Here is a 20,936-nt window from a genome sequence, read left to right as displayed (position 1 = left end):
GCAGGAACAGCCCCCTAAGTTTGCTCATAGCCTGTACAGAGAGATACCATAAAACTATGGCACATAGGGATTCCCCTGTACTAAGCACAATTCAGCAGGAACAGCCCCCTAAGTTTGCTCATAGCCTGTACAGAGAGATACCATAAAACTATGGCACATAGGGATTCCCCTGTACTAAGCACAATTCAGCAGGAACAGCCCCCTAAGTTTGCTCATACTTGTGATGGAAGAGACCAAGTCCTGGATGTAGGGGACACTAATATATACAGGGGTATCATTGCTTCTTAATTTAATGAGTCTCTGATGGCTACAGACACAATGCTGGTTGCAGGTAGAGATCAGGTGAATGGGCGGAGTTTGATCCTCCCTGGGATATCCCAGAATGCATCTTTCTACTGCAGCAGCCGTACAAGGGTGGGGCCTTTAGACTTCGCGGGGTCCATGGCCGGACAGGTTGCTGGGGGTGAAGGTAACTTTTCATTGATCTGCGGCAGCGGCTGCTTTTCCCATTCCCCCTATAAAGAAAAACAAAATCAAATGATATTTACCCCTTTGCCATTGCAGGGGGGGGGCAATAAAGGGTATTCCCTTTTACCCCTCACATCTGGTATCTGCTTAGGCTGAACCCCTAGGATCTGACCAATCCAGGATTGTCCAGGAATTGCTGTTTTCCCCCCTCAAAAAACCATGGAACACCCCGTCTGGGGTCAAGGAGATAAATGCCCTGTTGGGGGGGGGGGGGGGCGGTGCTGACCAGGGTCGAACTGGGCCAGCAGGACACTGGGGAAAAACCCAGTGGGCCCCATCAGCTTAGACCCGATCCCCACATAGCTATATATTTTGTATGCGTGTTCGGGGGAGGGGGTTAGGTGGCCGGTGAGGGTCCCTTGGGGGGGGGCGTGGGGGGCTTCAGTCCGACCGAGATTGGCCAACGTTGGCTGTTGACGTTGGCCATTGACGTTGGCCAGATCTTGCCAATCACCAATGCTCAATACAAGTTCCTACTGCAGGAGGCCATCATCGGACTGGGTGTTCTGAAGCCCACCGGGGCTGCTGGCCCAGGGGCCCCCACACACACTCAGGGGCCCCTGCCGTCCTCCTGCTCATTCCACCCCCCACCAGTCCCTTCCGCCCCCATTGGGCACCTAGACTTCTCTGCAATTGGCCAAGGGAAGGCATCGGAGGAGTGACAGTACTTACAGGTCCCACCTGTATTGGGTCTGGGAAGGGGGGACCCATGAGGGCCAGGGCCAACCAGGTCATTTCCCGGTGACCCCCCAGCCCAGTCCCACCCTGCGGAAGGCCCATAGTAATCAAAACATAAAAGGGCTATCACTTAATATAACCCCCCCCCCCACTTCCTTCAGAGGATGTGTGAGACCTTCTGTTTATCCTTATTCGATTGCAGCGGGGGCGGCTGGAATATTAACAGTGTTTATCCCGAAACGATTGCTCGTTCCTTCCCGTGGGGAAACATTTTACGCGCCGCCGAGCCAAAACAAAGCGAGACGTTAGAGAGAACGAGTGCGGGGAGTTGCCGCGGCGCCGCTCAAACGCTCGAGAGGTAATTGGTTTGGGAGCGATTGTTGCCTTAGAAATGTACCGTATATCTTGAATTTGGGAGGGGGTCACACCAGTTACCTCTCCTTCCTCCCACCGTCCAACCCAGTGATCCCCAATGTTCTGGGGCAACATGTCGCTCCCCAACCCCTTGGATGTTGCCCCAGTGGCCTCAAAGTAGGTGCTTAGTCTTGAATTCTTGGCTTGGAGGCAACTTTTGGAGGCTTGAAACCCCTTAAGAGCCTCCGGTAGGCTGCCAGGCCACATAGGGGCTACCAATAGCCAATTACAGCCCTTATTTGGCACCCCCAGGAACTTTTTCAGGCTTGTGTTGCTCCCCAACTCAAGTAAAAAAGGTTGGGGACCCCCATCTAACCCATATCAGAAGGGAGAAGAAGACCTTAGTTTCTTCTGCCTCTATAACTTGGTCTATAGCATTCAGGGCCACCATCAGGGGGGACAGGGGATACAGCCGTCCCAGGCCGGCCATCACTTATAATGGGGGACCAGCTGGGCTACAGTTTTCTGACAAGCTCGGGCCCCCTTTAATCCATTATGGGCCCTGTCCATATGGGACTGTCTTCGGGGGGCACTGTGTATGGGGGCTATTGGGGGGCCCTGTCTTTGGGGGGAAATTGGGGGCCCTGTGTATAGGGGGCAATTGGGGGTCCTGTGTATGGGGGGCCCTGTGTATAGGGGGCAATTGGGGGTCCTGTGTATGGGGGGGCCCTGTGTATAGGGGGCAATTGTGGATCCTGTGTATGGGGGGCCCTGTGTATAGGGGGCAATTGGGGGTCCTGTGTATGGTAGCCCTGTGTATAGGGGGCAATAGGAGGCCCTGTGTATGGGGGGCAATTGGGGGCCCTGTGTATGGGGGGCAAGTGGGGGCCCTGTGTATGGGGGTCAAGTGGGGGCCCTGTGTATGGGGGGCAAGTGGGGGCCCTGTGTATGGGGGAAATTGGGGGGGCCCCATGTATGGGGGGCCTTGGCTAGCATAGTGTATGGGGGGCCCTGATACTTTTTATGTCTGCGTGTCCTTTGTATTAATGGGAGGGGCCCAGAAAATTTTGTTGTGAGGTGCCCCGTGATTTCTGATGGCGGCCCTGATAGCATTCCATGTAAAGGGCCACACTGTTGGCCTATATTGGTGGTGGATCCCTCATATACGTTGGTTGCCACCAAACTGCACGGTGATTGGCGGCTCCCCTGTGTTTATACTCACTGGGAATCTAACGGCGGACGACCGGTTGCAGTGCATGGAGATAGGGGCAAAGCTGTACAAGGACTTCAAGACCCCAGCGCTGAATGAATTCCATGGGACCTCCTGGAACTGCTTGGTAACCGTTGTGTTGGGAGAGGTGGAGACGTCATCACTGTTGAACCTGTTGGGGGGGGGGGGGTCAGGCTCATTACACCATAATACACCCAATCACAGCCCTTATTTGGCACCCCCAAAGAACATTTTTCATGCTTGTGTGGCTCACCAGTAAAAAAATAAGGTTGGGGATCCCTGCTCTAGAGCTTGATAAGAAGTCAACTACAAACAGTTGGCCAATGACTTCATGGAGACATTTGTCACCAAATAGCCAATCACAGTCCTTATTTGGCACCCCCAAAGAACTTTTTTCATGCTTTTGTGGCTCCCCAACACTTTTTACATCTGAGTGTGGTTTATGGGTAAAAAAGGTTGGGGATCCCTGCTTTGGAGCTTGATAAGAAGTCAACTACAAACAGTTGGCCAATGACTTCAAGGAGACATTTGTCACCAAATAGCCAATCACAGCCCTTATTTGGCACCCCCCAAAGAACTTTCTTCATGCTTTTGTGGCTCCCCAACACTTTTTACATCTGATTCTGGCTTATGAGTAAAAAAAAAGGTTGGGGGTCCCTTCTCTAAACTGATCTTCAGGCTTGACCTCCACCAATAAACATTCACCCCAAATTAACCCTATTTTCCCCTTTGGGAACCTCTGACTGTAAAAAACACAGAAGGGAAATTGTTCATTGGGTAGCATTCATTCGAGATGACCAATTGAGAAGAATGTGTTACTGAGAATGGCCATATGTGGACCTTGCAGATCAGTCTTGGTCAGACCTTGCAGATCAGTCTTGGTCAGACCTTGCAGATCTTGGGTTTGATGACTTACCCTTTAATAAAGAGCCCTCATTTGTGTTAAATCTATTGGGTTTTTTAGTAACTTAACACAATTACCCTCCACAGCCCTACAAACCTGTTCACCATGTGGAAGTATTTTTGTAGGTACCCGGGATCCACCATGCTCTTGCACAACTCCAGGTCTGTGCGTGGGTAATAGTGCACGTAATTTACACACATTTCATCCGTGATGCTGAAACCGCCCTGCAAAAGATAAGATAAGTTTGGGCATGTTGCTCCATGGTGGGACCACAAACTCTACGTCATTGCCACCTTGGAGTCAGGAAGGAATTTTTTCCCCTCTGGGGCAAATTAGAGAGGCTTCAGATGGGGTTTTTTGCCTTCCTCTGGATCAACTGGCAGTTAGGCAGGTTATATATAGGCATTATGGTTGAACGTGATGGACCTAACTTACTATGTTACTATGTTAGTCCAGCTTTATCTAGTTTATCAGCAAACTGCCCAATGTTGAATGGTTCAATGTTTGAAGAATGCAAGTGATTGGGGGGCTCCTAAACTGAGAAGGATTGGAGGGGGGGGGGTTGTGAATAACATACTGTGCAACTCTAGGCAGTGCTAATAAAGTGTGGCCTTGGATACAAATGAAATTGACTTGAGGGATGAAGGCTTCATGTTGCCTCTTTGTAGATCCCCAGTAAGTCCTCACCGTGAGTATGCAGTGCGGTTCTTGGCCCCCTTGAGGAACTGAAGGTTCTTCACAGTGAGGGCAGTGAGGCTATGGAATACCCTGAGGGGCGAGGGTATGATGGCAGATTCTATTAACAAAGGGCTTGGATGACTTCATGGATAAGCCCAATATTCTGAGCTAAGGAGATCTCAAGCTCGTCAGGTATCTGCAGATGGAGGCCAACCCAACTCAACGCCAACTCTACGCTACTCTGTGAGTAACTTGGTACCTACCACGGTAATGTTTTTCCTGTCTTCTGTATTGTACGAACAGCTGGTAACCATCACATCCCCCTGTGTAAAATCAAAAAAGAAATAATGGCGGTTTCCATCGGTAAAACGTGTAACCGTGGGAATTGGTAAGAGGTAGGAACTCCACCACTTTGCCGTCATCTCTAGGAGACCTTCCCAGTGGCCCATTAGCCCTTAACTAGGGATGTACCAATTCTAATATTCAATTTGGGAATAATCTGAACCCAAAGACTTGAAGTCTCCAAATTAACGAGATCGGAACCCTTGGATGAGGTCATTTTCCACCACCTACAGTTTAAAGGGGAACTCCAACAACCCAGAAACCTGTATATTGCAAAGTTGCTTGAAATTAGGTTCAAGCATTACGTTGTGTTTGGGTGGAGTTCCCCTTTAAGGTTACAGATATCACACAGGGGAAAGGAGTCTGGGTAATTACACTTACAGGGAGAACATGGACGGCCTTCTTCAACATTCGGATTTCCTGCCGATGAGAAAGGAAAGGAGACAACGGAAATCAGAAGAGAAATTTTTATGACTTAGCCCATGATATGGCCACGGCCAATAAACCATTCACACCACAGACCAACCCAATCCATGCTGGTATTGACCAGTACTGACCAGCCAAACTAGGAACATATGGGAGACATGTCTGGAGTTAGCAACAGTGATCATTAAGGGTCATAAAGTGCAATTGTAGGCACATTTGCCCATGTTTTTAACCCACAATGCAACATTGCCCCCCACGATTCCAGCGTATTACCTGCCACAAGGGGGCGTTGAAGCCAATGTTGAACTTTGGTGTCCACAGCCCATTGGGGATTCCCCCCCACCCCAGTCATGAGCTTCTCTGTGGGGATCAGTGCTACCATGCCCCCACTGCCTGCCGACCTCTTAGAGTTGCCAGTTTTGACCTGGACATCCCAGTTTTCCGTAGGGCTGCCCGAGCCAAAACTACCTGCCCAATTTGGGAAACCGGGCAGGATTCTTGCAGATTGATGCAGCGATTGGCCAGTTGCCAAATTATAGCCCCACCTTAGTGATGTCAAGCCCCGCCTCCCTGCCCAGAGTTACCGAGTAGGCGAGGTGGCAACCCTACTCTTAATGGATGCTATCAGGGGTGGAGGGAGGAGCAATGGGGAGAATCCACTGGTAGTTCTGGTCGGGGACAGGTCTGGGTTGGTGGGGCCCAAAGGTTCAAGGGCCCACTGGGTTTTTTCCCGGTGTCCCGTCAGCCCAGTCCGACCCTGGTTACAACCAATGCAATTGCAGCCATGAAATGGATGTAATTGGGCAAAAATGTCCTGCACTGGAGATTAAACCAACTTCTCTGCCTTCTTCTCAGTCTCAACTTCTAGGACCAAAGGAGCTCACAGGGCACAACTTCACTAGAGGGGCAATAAGAAGCCCCCCAACGCCTCTGAAACCCAGATCTTCCATCAGGCTGAAGAACACTTTCCAGTTGGGCTTGATAGCCAACACTGGGGTTTCCATCTTTTTTTTTTACATTTTTACCGCCCATTGGGTTGGGGGAGCAGGCAACATCACATGGCGTGGGGGGTAAGTGGGTGGGGAAATGGGTGGAGTATAGGTGGGTCTGGACTTATAAGGGGTAACCCATCAGTGGGGAGGTTCAGGGAAGGGAGGGATTCGTTGGGTTTACAAATTAACCGGCAATCCCTATCCTAGACAACTGGATTTAGCCCGGACTCCATAGAGGACAATGTGATTAATACTCTTCAGAAGTCCTGCTTGTCTACCATCACAGCAGCCAATGAGCAATTAGCTTTCACTGATCTAATGCAGTAAGCATAATCAAAGCAAACACGTGATTGGCCGGTATGGGCTACACAGAAGACCCCATAAACGCTCACCTGAAAGTGTGGGCTATAATGGCCATCAGCATTCACAACCTCGGCTTCTTTACCCTCCCGGACCAAGATGGTGGAGACACCCCTTCCAGCCAGATGAGTGTGGAGCTGAGAGGCGAAGATTCTGATCCCGTTGGACGGCAGGGCCTGGGAAGAAAAGTCACAATATCAACAAGGTCGCCCCCCCCCCCCCCCCCGAGCTGCTAAATAATGGATGCATCCCTGCTTAGTTTACATGTCTCTTCCGCTTGAGAGGAGCCAGTGGGAGGCAAGGGAAGGGGAGGATTAAGTCCTACGCCCGGTATTTCCCAAGCAAACTCCGGCCCGGCCAACAGAAAGAGAGCTATTTTGCCCCAAAGTGCCCCCCTGAGCTCTTATACTTTTTGTCAATAGTTTTAGAGATGTTTCTGGTTTTATGGAGCAACCTCTTCGTCTTCATGCGTTCCAGGGAGCTCAGCACCTCGGCAACATGGAGAACTCATTGAACATGCAGCTGTTTCCTCCAATCAGAGGCCTTCTGCATTCTGGGAAACCCTACATTTCAACATATGTATCTGCTCCCTGTAGTAGTTCAGTAGCAGTAATGCTGTTTTGATCCAATGCTCCTCAGGTAGTCCATGTGTAGATACCCCTGCATCTTGGGACTTCAAGTTTCTTGAAGGAAAAACACTCATTGTTGGGTTATTTGCATTTATAGAGGGTTCATAAATGAATCCCACAATCTTTGTTGAGAGCAGTGATCCCCAACCAGTGGCTTGGGGGCAACATGTCGCTCACCAACCCCTTTGATGTTGCTCCCAGTGGCCCCAAAGTAGGTGCCCATTTTACATTTCTGGTTTGGAAACCAGTTTTGGAAGCATAAAAACACAATTTTACTCCAAAGTACTCAAAGTAGGTGCCCATTTTCTGGCTTGGGGGTAAGTTTTGGAAGCCCAGACACAGTTCTGCTCCAAGGAGAGCCTCCTGCAGGCCATCAGTCCCCATGGGGCTACCAAATAGCCAATCACAGCCCTTATTTGGCACCCCCAAAGAACATTGTTTCATGCTTGTGTGGCTCCTCAACACTTTTTACATCTGATCATCGCTCATGAGTAAAAAAAGGTTGGGTATCCCTGTTGTAGACCCTGTCTACCAAGCCAGAAAGGCTCACTGGCTGCCAGTTGACAATTTCACCCCTATAGGCCACATGTATTATCCTACTTTTTATGGTTTCTGCCAGCCTACGATGCCCAAAGCAGCATTCAGTGGGACATCAAAAGGTCTTGAGAAGGTCCTAAGAAGGACCACTTAAGGTGGCCATACACCTTCAGATCTTATCGCTTGGCGATGTCGCCAAGCGAGCGGATCTTCTCCCGATATCCCCCACCTACAGGTGGGTGATATCGGGTGAATCCTGGCTAATTTGGTCGTTTGTCCCTGGGACCAAACGATCGAATTAGAACGTCGGGTATAGGAGAAGTCAACAAGCCGATTCGGTCCACTCTCCGACTAAATTTTTTAACCTGCCCGATCGATATCTGCCCGATTTCAGGCCAGATATGGGTCGGGCAGGCCCGCTGGTAGTGCCCATACATGGGCCGATAAGCTGCTGAATCAGTCTAAGGCACCAATATGGGCAGCTAGAATCGGGCCATGTACGGCCACCTTTAGGCTCTTAGATTCAAGTTTAGGCAAGCTGCCCTAGGTGAATAGCATTTACATACATCATTTGGGGGCCTAGAGCAGTGACCCCCAACCAGTGGCTCCTGGGCAACATGTTGCTCCCCAACCTATTTGATGTTGCACCCAATGGTAGGTGCTTATTTATGAGTTCCTGGCTTGGAGGCAAGTTTTGGTTGCATAAAAACCAGGTGTAAAGCCAAACAGAGCCTCCCATAGGCTGCCAGACCATATAGGGGCTACCAATTAACCAACCACAGCCCTTTGGAACCCCCAGGTACCCTTTTCATGCTTGTGTTGCTCCCCAACTCTTCTTACATTTGAATGTGGCTTATGGGTATAGAAGGTTGGAGACCCCTGGCCTAGAGCAACATATCAATTGGCCAATAGGACCTCCCTATATAGACATGATTTCCCTTCTGCACATTTACCCCCATTTCTAATTATTTACCCCAACCTTTACATTACATTTCTCAATTCCCTCTCTTCAGAGAGACCGTCTCGTCACTAAATACTGTCTCTTTCCTCAGCCGGATGAAGTGTTTTCACTCTCGAGCGCTTGGAACCACATGCCTCTTGTCCCCGTTATTAATTGCTACGGGGAGAGCCGTCTGTCTCGATATGGAACACTCCAAAATCCATCACAGAACAAACAGACTGCTGATACCCCAGCGAGAGCGCGTATTAAAGATTCATCACAGTTCTTGTTGCATTAGGAGAATCCGTGATCATCTACAAAGAAGTCCCTGGCAGCGACGGTTTGTAGACGTATCGGAGAGTCTTTGAAGCGCGGCGATGTGGTCGCAACTTGGCGGAAGGTTTTGCTCCTTAATTAAGGTTCTAATTTGGTTTCATTTAAGCTCTGACAGATGGAAATATCTAAGGCAGAAGTGTTAGCCCTCAGGGTAGGAGGCAAAGCTTAGGGGTTGCCTATTAAAAGCTGAAGAGCTACTTTCTGGCCATGTTGTTAGACTGCCCTCCTAACAGGTCCATCTTTAGCAGGGGCAAAAGCTGAGGGATCTCTATGAAGCAGTTGAAGGCTTCTCATTGGGTCACAGTGATTTGGAACTATAACATTGCCATCTTGGGCAGAAAGTCCCCATTTTTCTGACCATGTGGGCAGTCCCTGGGTACCCGTCTAAGGTGTGGAAGTGGTCCCTCCCACCCTGTCCTGCTAATAGAGTCCTTCATCAGGTCAGGTACCTGCAGAAAACCTGCAGAGTGGTCAGGTTTTGGGCAGAAAGTCCCCATTTTTCTGACCATGTTGGCAGTCCCTGGGCACCCGTCTAAGGTGTGGAAGTGGTCCCTCCCACCCTGTCCTGCTAATAGAGTCCTTCATCAGGTCAGGTACCTGCAGAATGCCAGCAGAGTTGTTGGGTTTTGGGCAGAAAGCCCCCATTTTTCTGACCATGTGGGCAGTCCCTGGGTACCCGGCTAAGGTGTGGAAGTGGTCCCTCCCACCCTGTCCTGTTAATAGAGTCCTTCATCGGGTCAGGTACCTGCAGAGTGGTCAGGTTTTGGGCAGAAAGTCCCCATTTTTCTGGCCATGTTGGCAGTCCCTGGGTACCTGGCTAAGGTTCAGTAGTGGTCCATCCCACCCTGTCCTGTTATTACCGCAAGCTTTTTTTCCCTTACCCTACTGATTTGGCTCCTACTTCCTGTATACAGCAACATCACTTCCTGGGTTGGAAGCTAAGCCTACCTATTCGCAGTCAGGGTTGGGTAGAAGGTCTGGGTAGGGGTACATATTGGGTGGTGGGTCCTGTGGGACCTGTGCAGGACTTTACAGTCACCCCTATGTGGGCTTCCTACAGAAAGCCAAAACCTTGGCTAAACTGCCAGGCCAACCTAATGTTGGTTTCTAGTTGGCCAACGCTGATGAGGACGTCTACTGTTGCCATCTTGTTCAACTATACCTGACTTGAAACTGTTGCTCTGCAGAGCCCTACTATACACCAAGCTTTGAGCAGTCCCTAATAAAGCCAAAACTCTGTCTTATCTACCCATCCAACCCAATGTTCTGTCCAGAAGAACTCTCTATCATTTCACAACACACTTTTGGGCCACATATGTCCAGAAACAAATTAATATAACTGTCCACTCACTCTATCGGTGCATTTGTCCGTGCAGTAACCGGTCAGAAGGAAGTCCTTCTGGCCCGGTGGGATGGCCATCACTGGAGAATAGACCAAGCCGACTTCCATGATGCCAGCATCGTATCTTCTTAGGGTCGAGGTGTAATAAAGTCGAATTCCAGAAGAGTCCCTGAGACCTTTCAACGGCACAAACACAGGAATATTTACTAGACTGGGCATTATGTAGTATCTCATCATTCTTGGATGACTTTGATTATACAGGTTTTTATGCCTGGGCGACAGGTCCCCCTTTAACTTGGCCAACCCAAGCCACCAGATATTAAGGAACCGCTAAGTTTCCCTTCCCCATTCCCAACACTCATTGAAACGAGCTTTCTGCAAGTTCTGAGCCTCAACGGGAAAATCCACTTATGAGTTTCCACCCTGAGGCAACATTAATTACTAGAGATGGGAAGAAATAGAATATCTCTATGTTAGTAAGGAGGGGTAGGGGTTCCAGGAACATTCTACAATTGAGCAATGAGTGGTTTCTAGCACCCCCTCCCACCCATCGTTGAGTTATCTGGTGGGTCTCAGGTAGGAGTAGAGATGTGTGCGACGAAGACCTGGGCCAAGGATGTTCATCTTCAATATGGAAGGGGGAAGGTCTGGGAAGATGTCCCCATTGTAGGGATGTCCAATTAGAGTCCTACAGGTTGGATGAGAGATTTGGATGACCCCTCCTAGAGCTCTATTGACCTCAGAATCATTATTCCATGAGTTGGTTGGGGGTGGTTGTTGGGTTTGTGGGTTTTATAGAGATGAGGGGGGACTTGGGACCAGGGGGCCTGGGAAGAAACCATCTAAGGTTGCCCCTCAGCTCTGCTGATACAACAAATACTTGACCTTAGGGGTAGATAAGATAACAAACGGCATCGCTAACGATATCACAACAAAAGGGCCATTGATTATTGTCTATTAGCTGGCGTTTGGCTGCCTGCTGGGACGACGCGGCGCGCTGATATGAGGATAATATACGGCATTAATGACTTCTCGGGCTTATGATACTGAAGAAGCTTTTCGCAGCAGGACCCAGGCACTTGATAATATCTCAGCTCGGCTATTTATAACCCTAATATTCTGCTGTTTTACTGCCGCTGACAGCGCGGTACAGGATTACCATGGTAAAAATACCGTATCATTACATAATCATTTCCATTTATTTTTACCCATGATCAGCCCGTACTGGGTATTAATACATTCACGTGTGCTAATCTCATGGAAGCAAAAGCCGCTAATTGGAGAATCCAAGGAGCTATCACTCTTAACGATGGAAAAGGCGCTCTTGGCTTTACAGAACCAATGGGGAACGTATCAGGAACCAAGGGCATCAAAAGGGGCAGGAAGTGGACAGGTCACATGTGTGCTGGGCAGCTTATAGTGGGGCACCAAACTCTATTTCATTGGTTCTCAAATTGCAGGACTGAGAGCCAGGGGGCAACCTTAATATCTACTTGATCTCCTAGATACACCTGAAAGCCCAGCTAGCTGGTCACTTAGAGTGAGATTTGGGGTGAACATGTGTTGCTCCTCTAGATACTCTTGGAACTATGGTTGAATGACCAATACATAGATATTTTCCTATATCTGTAACCTTGTTATGGGCCGAGGGGACCTGACCGAAATCTCATGTCCATTGAGATGTGGCCTATATGTGCCTACTGGGTCTCCTAGATACACCTAAAGCCCAGCTAGATGGTCACTTAGAGTGAGATTTGGGGTGAACATGTGTTGCTCTTCTAGATACTCTTGGAACTATGGTTGAATGACCAATACATAGATATTTTCCTATATCTGTAACCTTGTTATGGGCCGAGGGGACCTGACCGAAATCTCATGTCCATTGAGATGTGGCCTATATCTGCCTACTGGGTCTCCTAGATACACCTAAAGCCCAGCTAGATGGTCACTTAGAGTGAGATTTGGGGTGAACATGTGTTGCTCTTCTAGATACTCTTGGAACTATGGTTGAATGACCAATACATAGATATTTTCCTATATCTGCAACTTGTTATGGGCCAAGAAGGGACCTGACCGAAGGGTGAAGCTTCTCATGTCCATTGAGATGTGGCCTACATCTGCCAACTTGGTCTCCTAGATACACCTAAAGCCCAGCTAGATGGTCACTTAGAGTGAGATTTGGGGTGAACATGTGTTGCTCTTCTAGATACTCTTGGAACTATGGTTGAATGACCAATACATAGATAGTTTCCTATATCTGTAACTTGTTATGGGCCAAGAGGGGACCTGACCGAAGGGTGAAGCTTCTCATGTCCATTGAGATGTGGCCTACATCTGCCTACTTGGTCTCCTAGATACACCTAAAGCCCAGCTAGATGGTCACTTAGAGTGAGATTTGGGGTAAACATGTGTTGCTCTTCTAGATACTCTTGAAACTATGGTTGAATGACCAATACATAGATATTTTCCTATATCTGTAACTTGTTATGGGCCAAGAGGGGACCTGACCAAAGGGTGGAGCTTCTCATGTCCATTGAAATGTGGCCTACATCTGCCTACTTGGTCTTCTAGATACAACTAAAGCCCAGCTAGATGGTCACTTAGAGTGAGATTTGGGGTGAACATGTGTTGCTCTTCTAGATACTCTTGGAACTATGGCTGAATGACTGATACACAGATATTTCCTTATATCTGTAACCTTGTTATGGGCCAAGAGAGGACCTGAGCAAAGGGTGGAGCTTCTCATGTCCATTAAGATGTGGCCTACATCTGCCAACTTGGTCTCCTAGCTACACCTAAAGCCCAGCTAGATGATCACTTAGCGTGAGATTTGGGGTGAACATGTGTTGCTCTTCTAGATACTCTTGGAACTATGGTTGAATGACCAATACATAGATATTTTCCTATATCTGTAACTTGTTTTGGGCCCTGACCAAAGGGTCGACCTTCTCATGTCCATTGAGATGTGGCCTACATCTGCCTCTCTGTCTATAACAGGGAATTTTGACCTAAGAGTTGAGTAGGTGGGTCTCCATGATCCCCTTTAATACTGTCAAATTTCTTCCTACAGTGATAAAATGAGATAAAACAAAATATACCTTTTAACTCCAGAGGATTATGATAATGGACCTCCAGCCGAAGGTATCTAGAAGAATCAGGCCCACCAAAGGCCAAACCACTTTCTTCTGGGTAGTAAAAAGCCTGCACATAATAACCAGAGGTTAGCAGAAGGACTGCTTCTAATAACAGGGTAAGAGATATATTTGTATATGTGCATTTTTTTCCATTCAGTTTGTTCCACTCTAGCAGAAAAATCTCGTTGATAAAGAGTTGGGAGATAGACTCTTAGATAAAAACATTGGCTAAAATAGACCAATGTTGATAGCAACATCAACAATTTTTATCAAGAATGCTTGAAAGGTTACACTTACCCTTTAATGCCCCCTTATTCCCCATTACAAGACAGACCCCCCCCCCCCCCCACCATTTATACTCACCTTAGCTCCCATTGCCCAGGCAGCCAAGACGTGGCGACAAGAGTTCAAGCTTTGGGGTTTCATCTTGGAGTCACATGGTCCATCGTATCGGGGAATGGTGTAGTAGTTCGAGGCACATTGGAAGACCTCAATGTGATGGACGATGGCTTCATGTCCCTTTGTAATCACAGGCTCGTACTAGGAAACAACAGTTGCATTAGGCCTGAAGGTCTAAACTCTCTTATGTCTTGTTCTGTCCTTCTCTTGACCCACACTCAGATGTGTTTGGGGGCCACCCAAGCATGAAAAAAGTTCTTTGTGGATGCCAAAGAAGGGATTTGATTGGCTATTTGGTAGCCCCACATGAACTGTTGACCTGCAGGAGGCTTTGCTTGGAGTCGAACTGTGTCTCTGGGCTTTCAAAACTTGCCCCCAAGCCAAAAAAATGGGCCCCTACTTTGAGGTCACTTGGAGCAACATCAAAGGGGGTGGTGAGCAACATGTTGCCCCAGAGATACTGGTTGGGGATCGCTGCTCTATCGTTTTGAAGATGACCTAGCCTACCACCTGAATGTCTAGCTAGCTAGAGAACCTAACATTCAAGGTCCACATTGTAACATGTCTAGCTGGCTAGAGAACCTAAGGTTCAAGGTCCACATTGTAACATGTCTAGCTAGCTAGAGAACCTAACGTTCAAGGTCCACATTGTAACATGTCTAGCTGGCTAGAGAACCTAAGGTTCAAGGTCCACATTGTAACATGTCTAGCTAGCTAGAGAACCTAACATTCAAGGTCCACATTGTAACATGTCTAGCTAGCTAGAGAACCTAACGTTCAAGGTCCACATTGTAACATGTCTAGCTGGCTAGAGAACCTAACGTTCAAGGTCCACATTGTAACATGTCTAGCTGGCTAGAGAACCTAAGGTTCAAGGTCCACATTGTAACATGTCTAGCTAGCTAGAGAACCTAACGTTCAAGGTCCACATTGTAACATGTCTAGCTGGCTAGAGAACCTAAGGTTCAAGGTCCACATTGTAACATGTCTAGCTAGCTAGAGAACCTAACATTCAAGGTCCACATTGTAACATGTCTAGCTAGCTAGAGAACCTAACGTTCAAGGTCCACATTGTGACATGTCTAGCTGGCTAGAGAACCTAAGGTTCAAGGTCCACATTGTAACATGTCTAGCTGGCTAGAGAACCTAAGGTTCAAGGTCCACATTGTAACATGTCTAGCTAGCTAGAGAACCTAACGTTCAAGGTCCACATTGTAACATGTCTAGCTGGCTAGAGAACCTAAGGTTCAAGGTCCACATTGTAACATGTCTAGCTAGCTAGAGAACCTAACGTTCAAGGTCCACATTGTAACATGTCTAGATAGCTAGAGAACCCAACGTTCAAGGTCCACATTGTAACATGTCTAGCTGGCTAGAGAACCTAACGTTCAAGGTCCACATTGTAACATGTCTAGATAGCTAGAGCAGCGTTTTTCAACCACTGTTCCGCGGCACACTAGTGTGCCGCGAGATGTTGCCTGGTGTGCCGTAGGCAGGGCACCAATGTACTAGGGGGGCACTGCTCTTGGCACCAATGTACTAGGGGGGCACTGCTGCTGGGCACCAATGTACTAGGGGGGCACTGCTCTTGGCACCAATGTACTAGGGGGCACTGCTGCTGGGCACCAATGTACTAGGGGGGCACTGCTGCTGGGCACAGAGTTAAATTTTTTAACATTTTCTAATGGTGGTGTGCCTCGTGATTTTTTTCATGAAACAAGTGTGCCTTTGCCCAAAAAAGGTTGAAAAACACTGAGCTAGAGAACCCAACGTTCAAGGTCCACATTGTAACATGTCTAGCTGGTTAGAGAACCTAATGTTCAAGGTCCACATTGTAACATGTCCAGCTAGCTAGAGAACCTAAGGTTCAAGGTCCACATTGTAACATGTCTAGCTAGCTAGAGAACCTAACATCCACATTGTGACATGTCTAGCTGGCTAGAGAACCTAACGTTCAAGGTCCACATTGTAACATGTCTAGCTGGCTAGAGAACCTAAGGTTCAAGGTCCACATTGTAACATGTCTAGCTAGCTAAAGAACCTAAGGTTCAAGGTCCACATTGTAACAATTAGACAGAGATAGTATCCAATGATATCAAGGTTATGGTGGACATAAGAAAGACCAAGGACTTCTAGGAGATCCTCTGCCACTTCAGTAGGCCAGTCTGACCCTGACTTGGCCAATAGGAAATTATGGAAACCCTTGTTTCATTGCACAGTGACTAATGGTACATGGCCCATCAACCTCATATAAAAAAAAAAGTTAATAATAACCCCGGCAGACTAGGGGGCATCCTGCCTTTTAGTCAAGGGATTTTCTAAGGGTTTTATCCTTACTGGAAAGGTGGTTTGTGCTGTTGCTGCAAAATGTTCCGACATAAATAAGGCTCCTGTCATTTCCCATTTTGCTTCTTACACAGAGCATGATTATCATCGTAATTAGAATTCCGAGTGGGCTGCAGAGAGCTGGCAACGAGCGATATAACTGTCACCTCTTTCTGTCAGCTCCTTGCTGTGGCAGAGCCTAATTTTAAGTCCTACAAGGTGGGGGTATTTTTGATTTCTGAAAGGTGGCACAGGCTATTCCAAGAGCAACAATGTTTCTCTTAGAACCATAGATGCCCCAATGGTTTTCTTCTGAGCTTTCCTGGGGAGAATGACCAAATTCTTCTCTCATAGGAGAGAAGCTCTTTGATGTGTCCCCTCCCCCTTCTTCTAGCCTTTTAATTGGCTGAGGAGCATTTCTGGTATATTGCAGGCCCAGGACATTTGCACCCAGGCTCCACCAATTCTTCTTGGAATGAAGTTGTCTACAGTCAGCAATGCTTTGGTCAGTCACACATGTAGATAGACAGCTCAGCAGGTCAACATGGCTTCTTGGTTGGCTGATATCCCTCAAGGTGCACCAATAGGAGGCATTCTAAGTCTGAATATTCTCTCCTGATTGATTAACCTGATCTGATGGGATGCAAAAGCCTTCAGGGACCTTCATGTATAGATCATTGGGCAGTAGGTTAAATTAAATTGCCCCTCTATACATCAATTTCTATGGCCTTCTGTTGGCTTGACTCTGGAGAACCCTCTCTTGAGAGCCTCAATCTCCATACATTAGGGTGAGGTTATCGAGGCTAAAATGAGGGGGGGGGGGGGCAACCACTTAGTGGAAGGAAAGAAAATGAGTGATGTATGAGAGATAGAAGGATCATAGCTATTACAATAAATCTTACTTGATTGGTTATCTTTGGTAGACTATGTAATGAGAAGCAATGAATGATTGGATGATATGTAGGCAATGGTTACAATAACTAAGAGACCACATTACAACTGCTGCTGGAAAGCTGTGAGATACACGCGTAGAACTGGGACGTTGTAGGGATTGAATGACAGATGGTCTATGAGATGAAAAATAAAGGTGGTTGTGGTGGCACCAGATGGAGGGGAAAAAACGGAATTGAACGTAAACAATCAAGAAGAATCTTGTGAATATGGATATGGATTAGACCAAAATTTCAGATATCCCAGAGAGAAGGATTTAGCACTCCATAATGCACTGGGGCAGACCTTGTTATTCAATATTTTTGTTACCATGTTTAGAAGAGACCGCAGTGACAATGAGGGGGGGGGTTGTTTAAGAGGAGCTCCAGCTATGAAGGCTGCACAACTTGCTGGTATAACATAAGGAACAGTTAAGGAGATGATGGCACGGTAGTCCAGCGCATTAGTTTGACCAGCTCAGGGCATTATCATTGCCCATGATGACCACATGAGTACAACTCAATGATTTGGCCAAAACTATCAATGTTGGGTCTGTAGGAGTCAGTTGAACATCATCAAGAACATCTCAGAGAGTGTTATGGTGGCCATACACGTTAAATCTGCGATGTCGCCAAACAAGTGGTTCTTCTCCTGGTATGTCCACCTAAGGTGGGGGATATTGGGCTAACTCGATTGTTTGGAGACTATAAGACTTGAATTGGCCCGTGTATGGCTACCTTTAGTGAGATCATTTACTTACCATGACAATGTGGTGCTTCGTAAAGTCTTTAGGAAGCTCCGTGATATGGCACCAGTAGGTGGTTTCTTTGGCTGGAATCAAAACCTGGGGGGCCCTGACTTCCATGTTGAGGACATCTGCTGGGAGTCTGGGAATGGGCAGGTCTGGCTTGAGGAGTTGAACTCTCTGAAGTCCCCGATTTTTTATGGCAGAGACATCAATAGAAGAAAGAGTGGAGAATGGCTTCTCAAGCAGAGCATAGATTAAATGAACGGTCCCATCCTAGTGAGGGAAAGAGAAAACGATTACACACCCACCTCCCAGAATACATGAACCCAACTAAGCTAAAGAGGATCCATCAACCATAAAAGAAACAGATGACTTGTAAGCGCTACCTCTATTAGATAATCCTTTGGATCACACGTGGCAAATGGTCTTCTAAAGAGAAGATAGAGACCCTCCTGAGACTGTTGGGCATTCAGCAGTTCATAGTCTTGTTGGGAATCCATGTGGAGTTGCCCCTTTTGGTCACTCCAGGCATCCTTAGATACATGATGAAACAAAATCACATATGATAGAAGAAAAGATTCCCACGTAGAGCCACATGGAGAGAGAATCAAACAGACCTGACCAATGGCCCATGAGTAGGTGAATCAGCTGACCATTGGGGGTAATCTACTAAAAAACATTAAAAAGGTAGCGTATTCTTGTATTAAAGACTTTATCTGGGCCCAGTAGCCTCCCAGTGGCTTTACAGCCTGATCCCATATTCAAACCAGGCTTTAAAAAGTTTGGAAATGGGTCAGAGATATAGTAGACCCCAACATTGGCCACTAGAGAAGATGCTACCAGGCACCGGAATTTGCCATGTCTTGGTTCTTGGTCATTACTCTTTGGGTCTATGGACCATTTCAGTCAGATAGAGACATGTCCCCCGATTGGTTATTAAATATAACCCTCCCAACAAGCCACATGGAGAAAGAATTAGACAGACCTAACCAATGGCCCATGAGTAGATGAATCAGCTGACCATTGGTGGTTATCTACTAAAAAACATTAAAAAGGTACCGTATTCTTGTATTAAAGACTGTATCTGGGCCCAGTAGCCTCCCAGTGGCTTTACAGCCCGATCCCATAATCAAACCAGGCTTTAAAAAGTTTGGAAATGGGGCAGAGATATAGTAGACCCCAACGTTGGCCACTAGAGAAGATGCTACCAGGCATCGGAATTAGCCATATCTTGGCTTTGGGTCATTACTCTTTAGGTCTATGGACCATTTCAGTCAGATAGAGACATGTCCCCCGACTGGTTATTAAATATAACCCTCCCAACAACGTAAAAAAGGCAGTGACTTACTCCAAAGAAAGAGCCCAGTTCATTGGTCCAGAGCACGGCCATGTCGGCATCTTCAAAGTCTCCTCTGTCCGACATCCCAAAAATCAGCCCGAATTTCAGGTCTTTAATCAGGATCCGGAAGTAGACCACTTTTTCGGAGTAACTAACATTCCAGTAGAGTTGGAGAGAACCTTGGGGATCCAGTGGTACCTGGTAAGGGAAGGATGACTTCTGCTGCCGGGATGGGCCCTGTAGCGAGGCCACCAGGAGAATCATAAAGACGGCCAACATTGTGAAATAGACAGGGACCACCTCCCTGATCCTGAGGTTGGAGAAGGAGCAGAACCTTCTCTTTGCCATCTCAAGCGAAATGGGAAGCAGGACGGGCTGTGGCCATTTATACCTCTCGCCGGGCACTTTGTGCAGCCAGGAGTTGCGTAATTACATTGTGCAAACCTGATTTGGCTTTGGCCCCTCAGGTTATTTGCTTCCCATTGGCTGCTTGACCTAATGGGCTGTAATTGAACATGGGCCTTGTCAGTCAGGTTAAGTGGAAAGGTCTTAACTGCATTTGTGTTATCTATTGGATCTAAAGTGCCGGCCTCCACAGCTGCACCGACGAGGCACAATGTCACCTGTCTGGGAACTTGCTCAACATTGGTCGGGTACAGGCATAGGTGGCCATACATGAGTAGATTTAAGCTGCCACTAGTGCCGGATTGGGGTGTCACCGGGGCTGCCACCTCAGGGGCCCCCAGTCACAACTTCCTCCACGCTGAGCCCAACGATGATGATGATGAAGCAACCCCCCAGCCTTCATTTGGCCGTGTCAACGCGGGTGGAGGGAGCGGGGTAGTTGCAGGCAGGAATTGGGCCTGGGTCGGCCCACAAAGGCAGGGGCCGCCTGGAGATTTTTCCCATGGGGACCTCCAATTTGGCTCACCCCAGCAAAAACTCCTTGTTGTTCAGGTGCTACTCCTTGTTATATAGGCGCTAACCCTTGATGTATAGGCGCTACTCCTTGTTATACAGGTGCTACTCCTTGTTGTATAGGCGTTAGTCCTTGTTGTCCAGACGCTACTCCTTGATCCACAGGTGCTACTCCTTGTTATACAGATGGTACTCCTTGTTATACAGGCGCTACTCCTTGTTGTATAGGCGCTACTCCTTGTTGCCCAGGCGCTACTCCTTGTAATACAGATGGTACTCCTTGTTCTACAGGCGTTACTCCTTGTTGTTAAGGTGCTACTCCTTGATCCACAGGTGCTACTCCTTGTTATACAGGTGATACTCCTTGTTATACAGGCACTACTCCTTGTTATACAGATGCTACTCCTTGTTATACAGACGCTACTCCTTGTTATACAGGTGCTACTCCTTGTTATACAGACGCTACTCCTTGTTCCACAGGTGCTACTCCTTGTTATACAGATGGTACTCCTTGTTGTATAGGTGCTACTCCTTGTTGCCCAGGCGCTACTCCTTGTTATACAGATGCTACTCCTTGTTATACAGGTGCTACTCCTTGTTATACAGATGCTACTCCTTGTTATACAGGTGCTACTCCTTGTTATACAGACGCTACTCCTTGTTCCACAGGTGCTACTCCTTGTTATACAGATGGTACTCCTTATTGTATAGGCGCTACTCCTTGTTGCCCAGGCGCTACTCCTTGTTATACAGATGGTACGCCTTGTTCTACAGGCGCTACTCCTTGTTGTTCAGGCGCTACCTCTTGTTATAGGGATGGTACTCCTTGTTGTATAGGCGCTACTCCTTGTTGCCCAGGCGCTACT

General features: G+C 47.6%; 1 protein-coding gene across 1 annotated transcript; it reads right to left on the bottom strand.

Annotated features, from left to right (window-relative positions):
• Positions 1–264: 264 nt before the first annotated feature.
• Positions 265–19,534, bottom strand: dbh (dopamine beta-hydroxylase (dopamine beta-monooxygenase)). The gene is made up of 12 exons (XM_002942278.5): positions 19,162–19,534; positions 18,200–18,346; positions 17,826–18,086; positions 13,775–13,951; positions 13,376–13,478; positions 10,287–10,453; positions 6,526–6,669; positions 5,097–5,135; positions 4,637–4,696; positions 3,792–3,919; positions 2,783–2,942; positions 265–515 (listed from the first exon to the last, which is right to left on the bottom strand). Exons 1-12 carry the CDS (start codon positions 19,498–19,500, stop codon positions 393–395), a joined length of 1,848 nt encoding a protein of 615 aa, XP_002942324.3. The 5' UTR covers positions 19,501–19,534; the 3' UTR covers positions 265–392.
• Between the last annotated feature and the right edge of the window lie 1,402 nt (positions 19,535–20,936).

This window comes from Xenopus tropicalis, chromosome 8 (genome assembly GCF_000004195.4).
Source record: "Xenopus tropicalis strain Nigerian chromosome 8, UCB_Xtro_10.0, whole genome shotgun sequence".
Classification (NCBI taxonomy): Eukaryota; Metazoa; Chordata; class Amphibia; order Anura; family Pipidae; genus Xenopus; species Xenopus tropicalis.
This window is presented reverse-complemented; position numbering and strand designations above follow the sequence as displayed.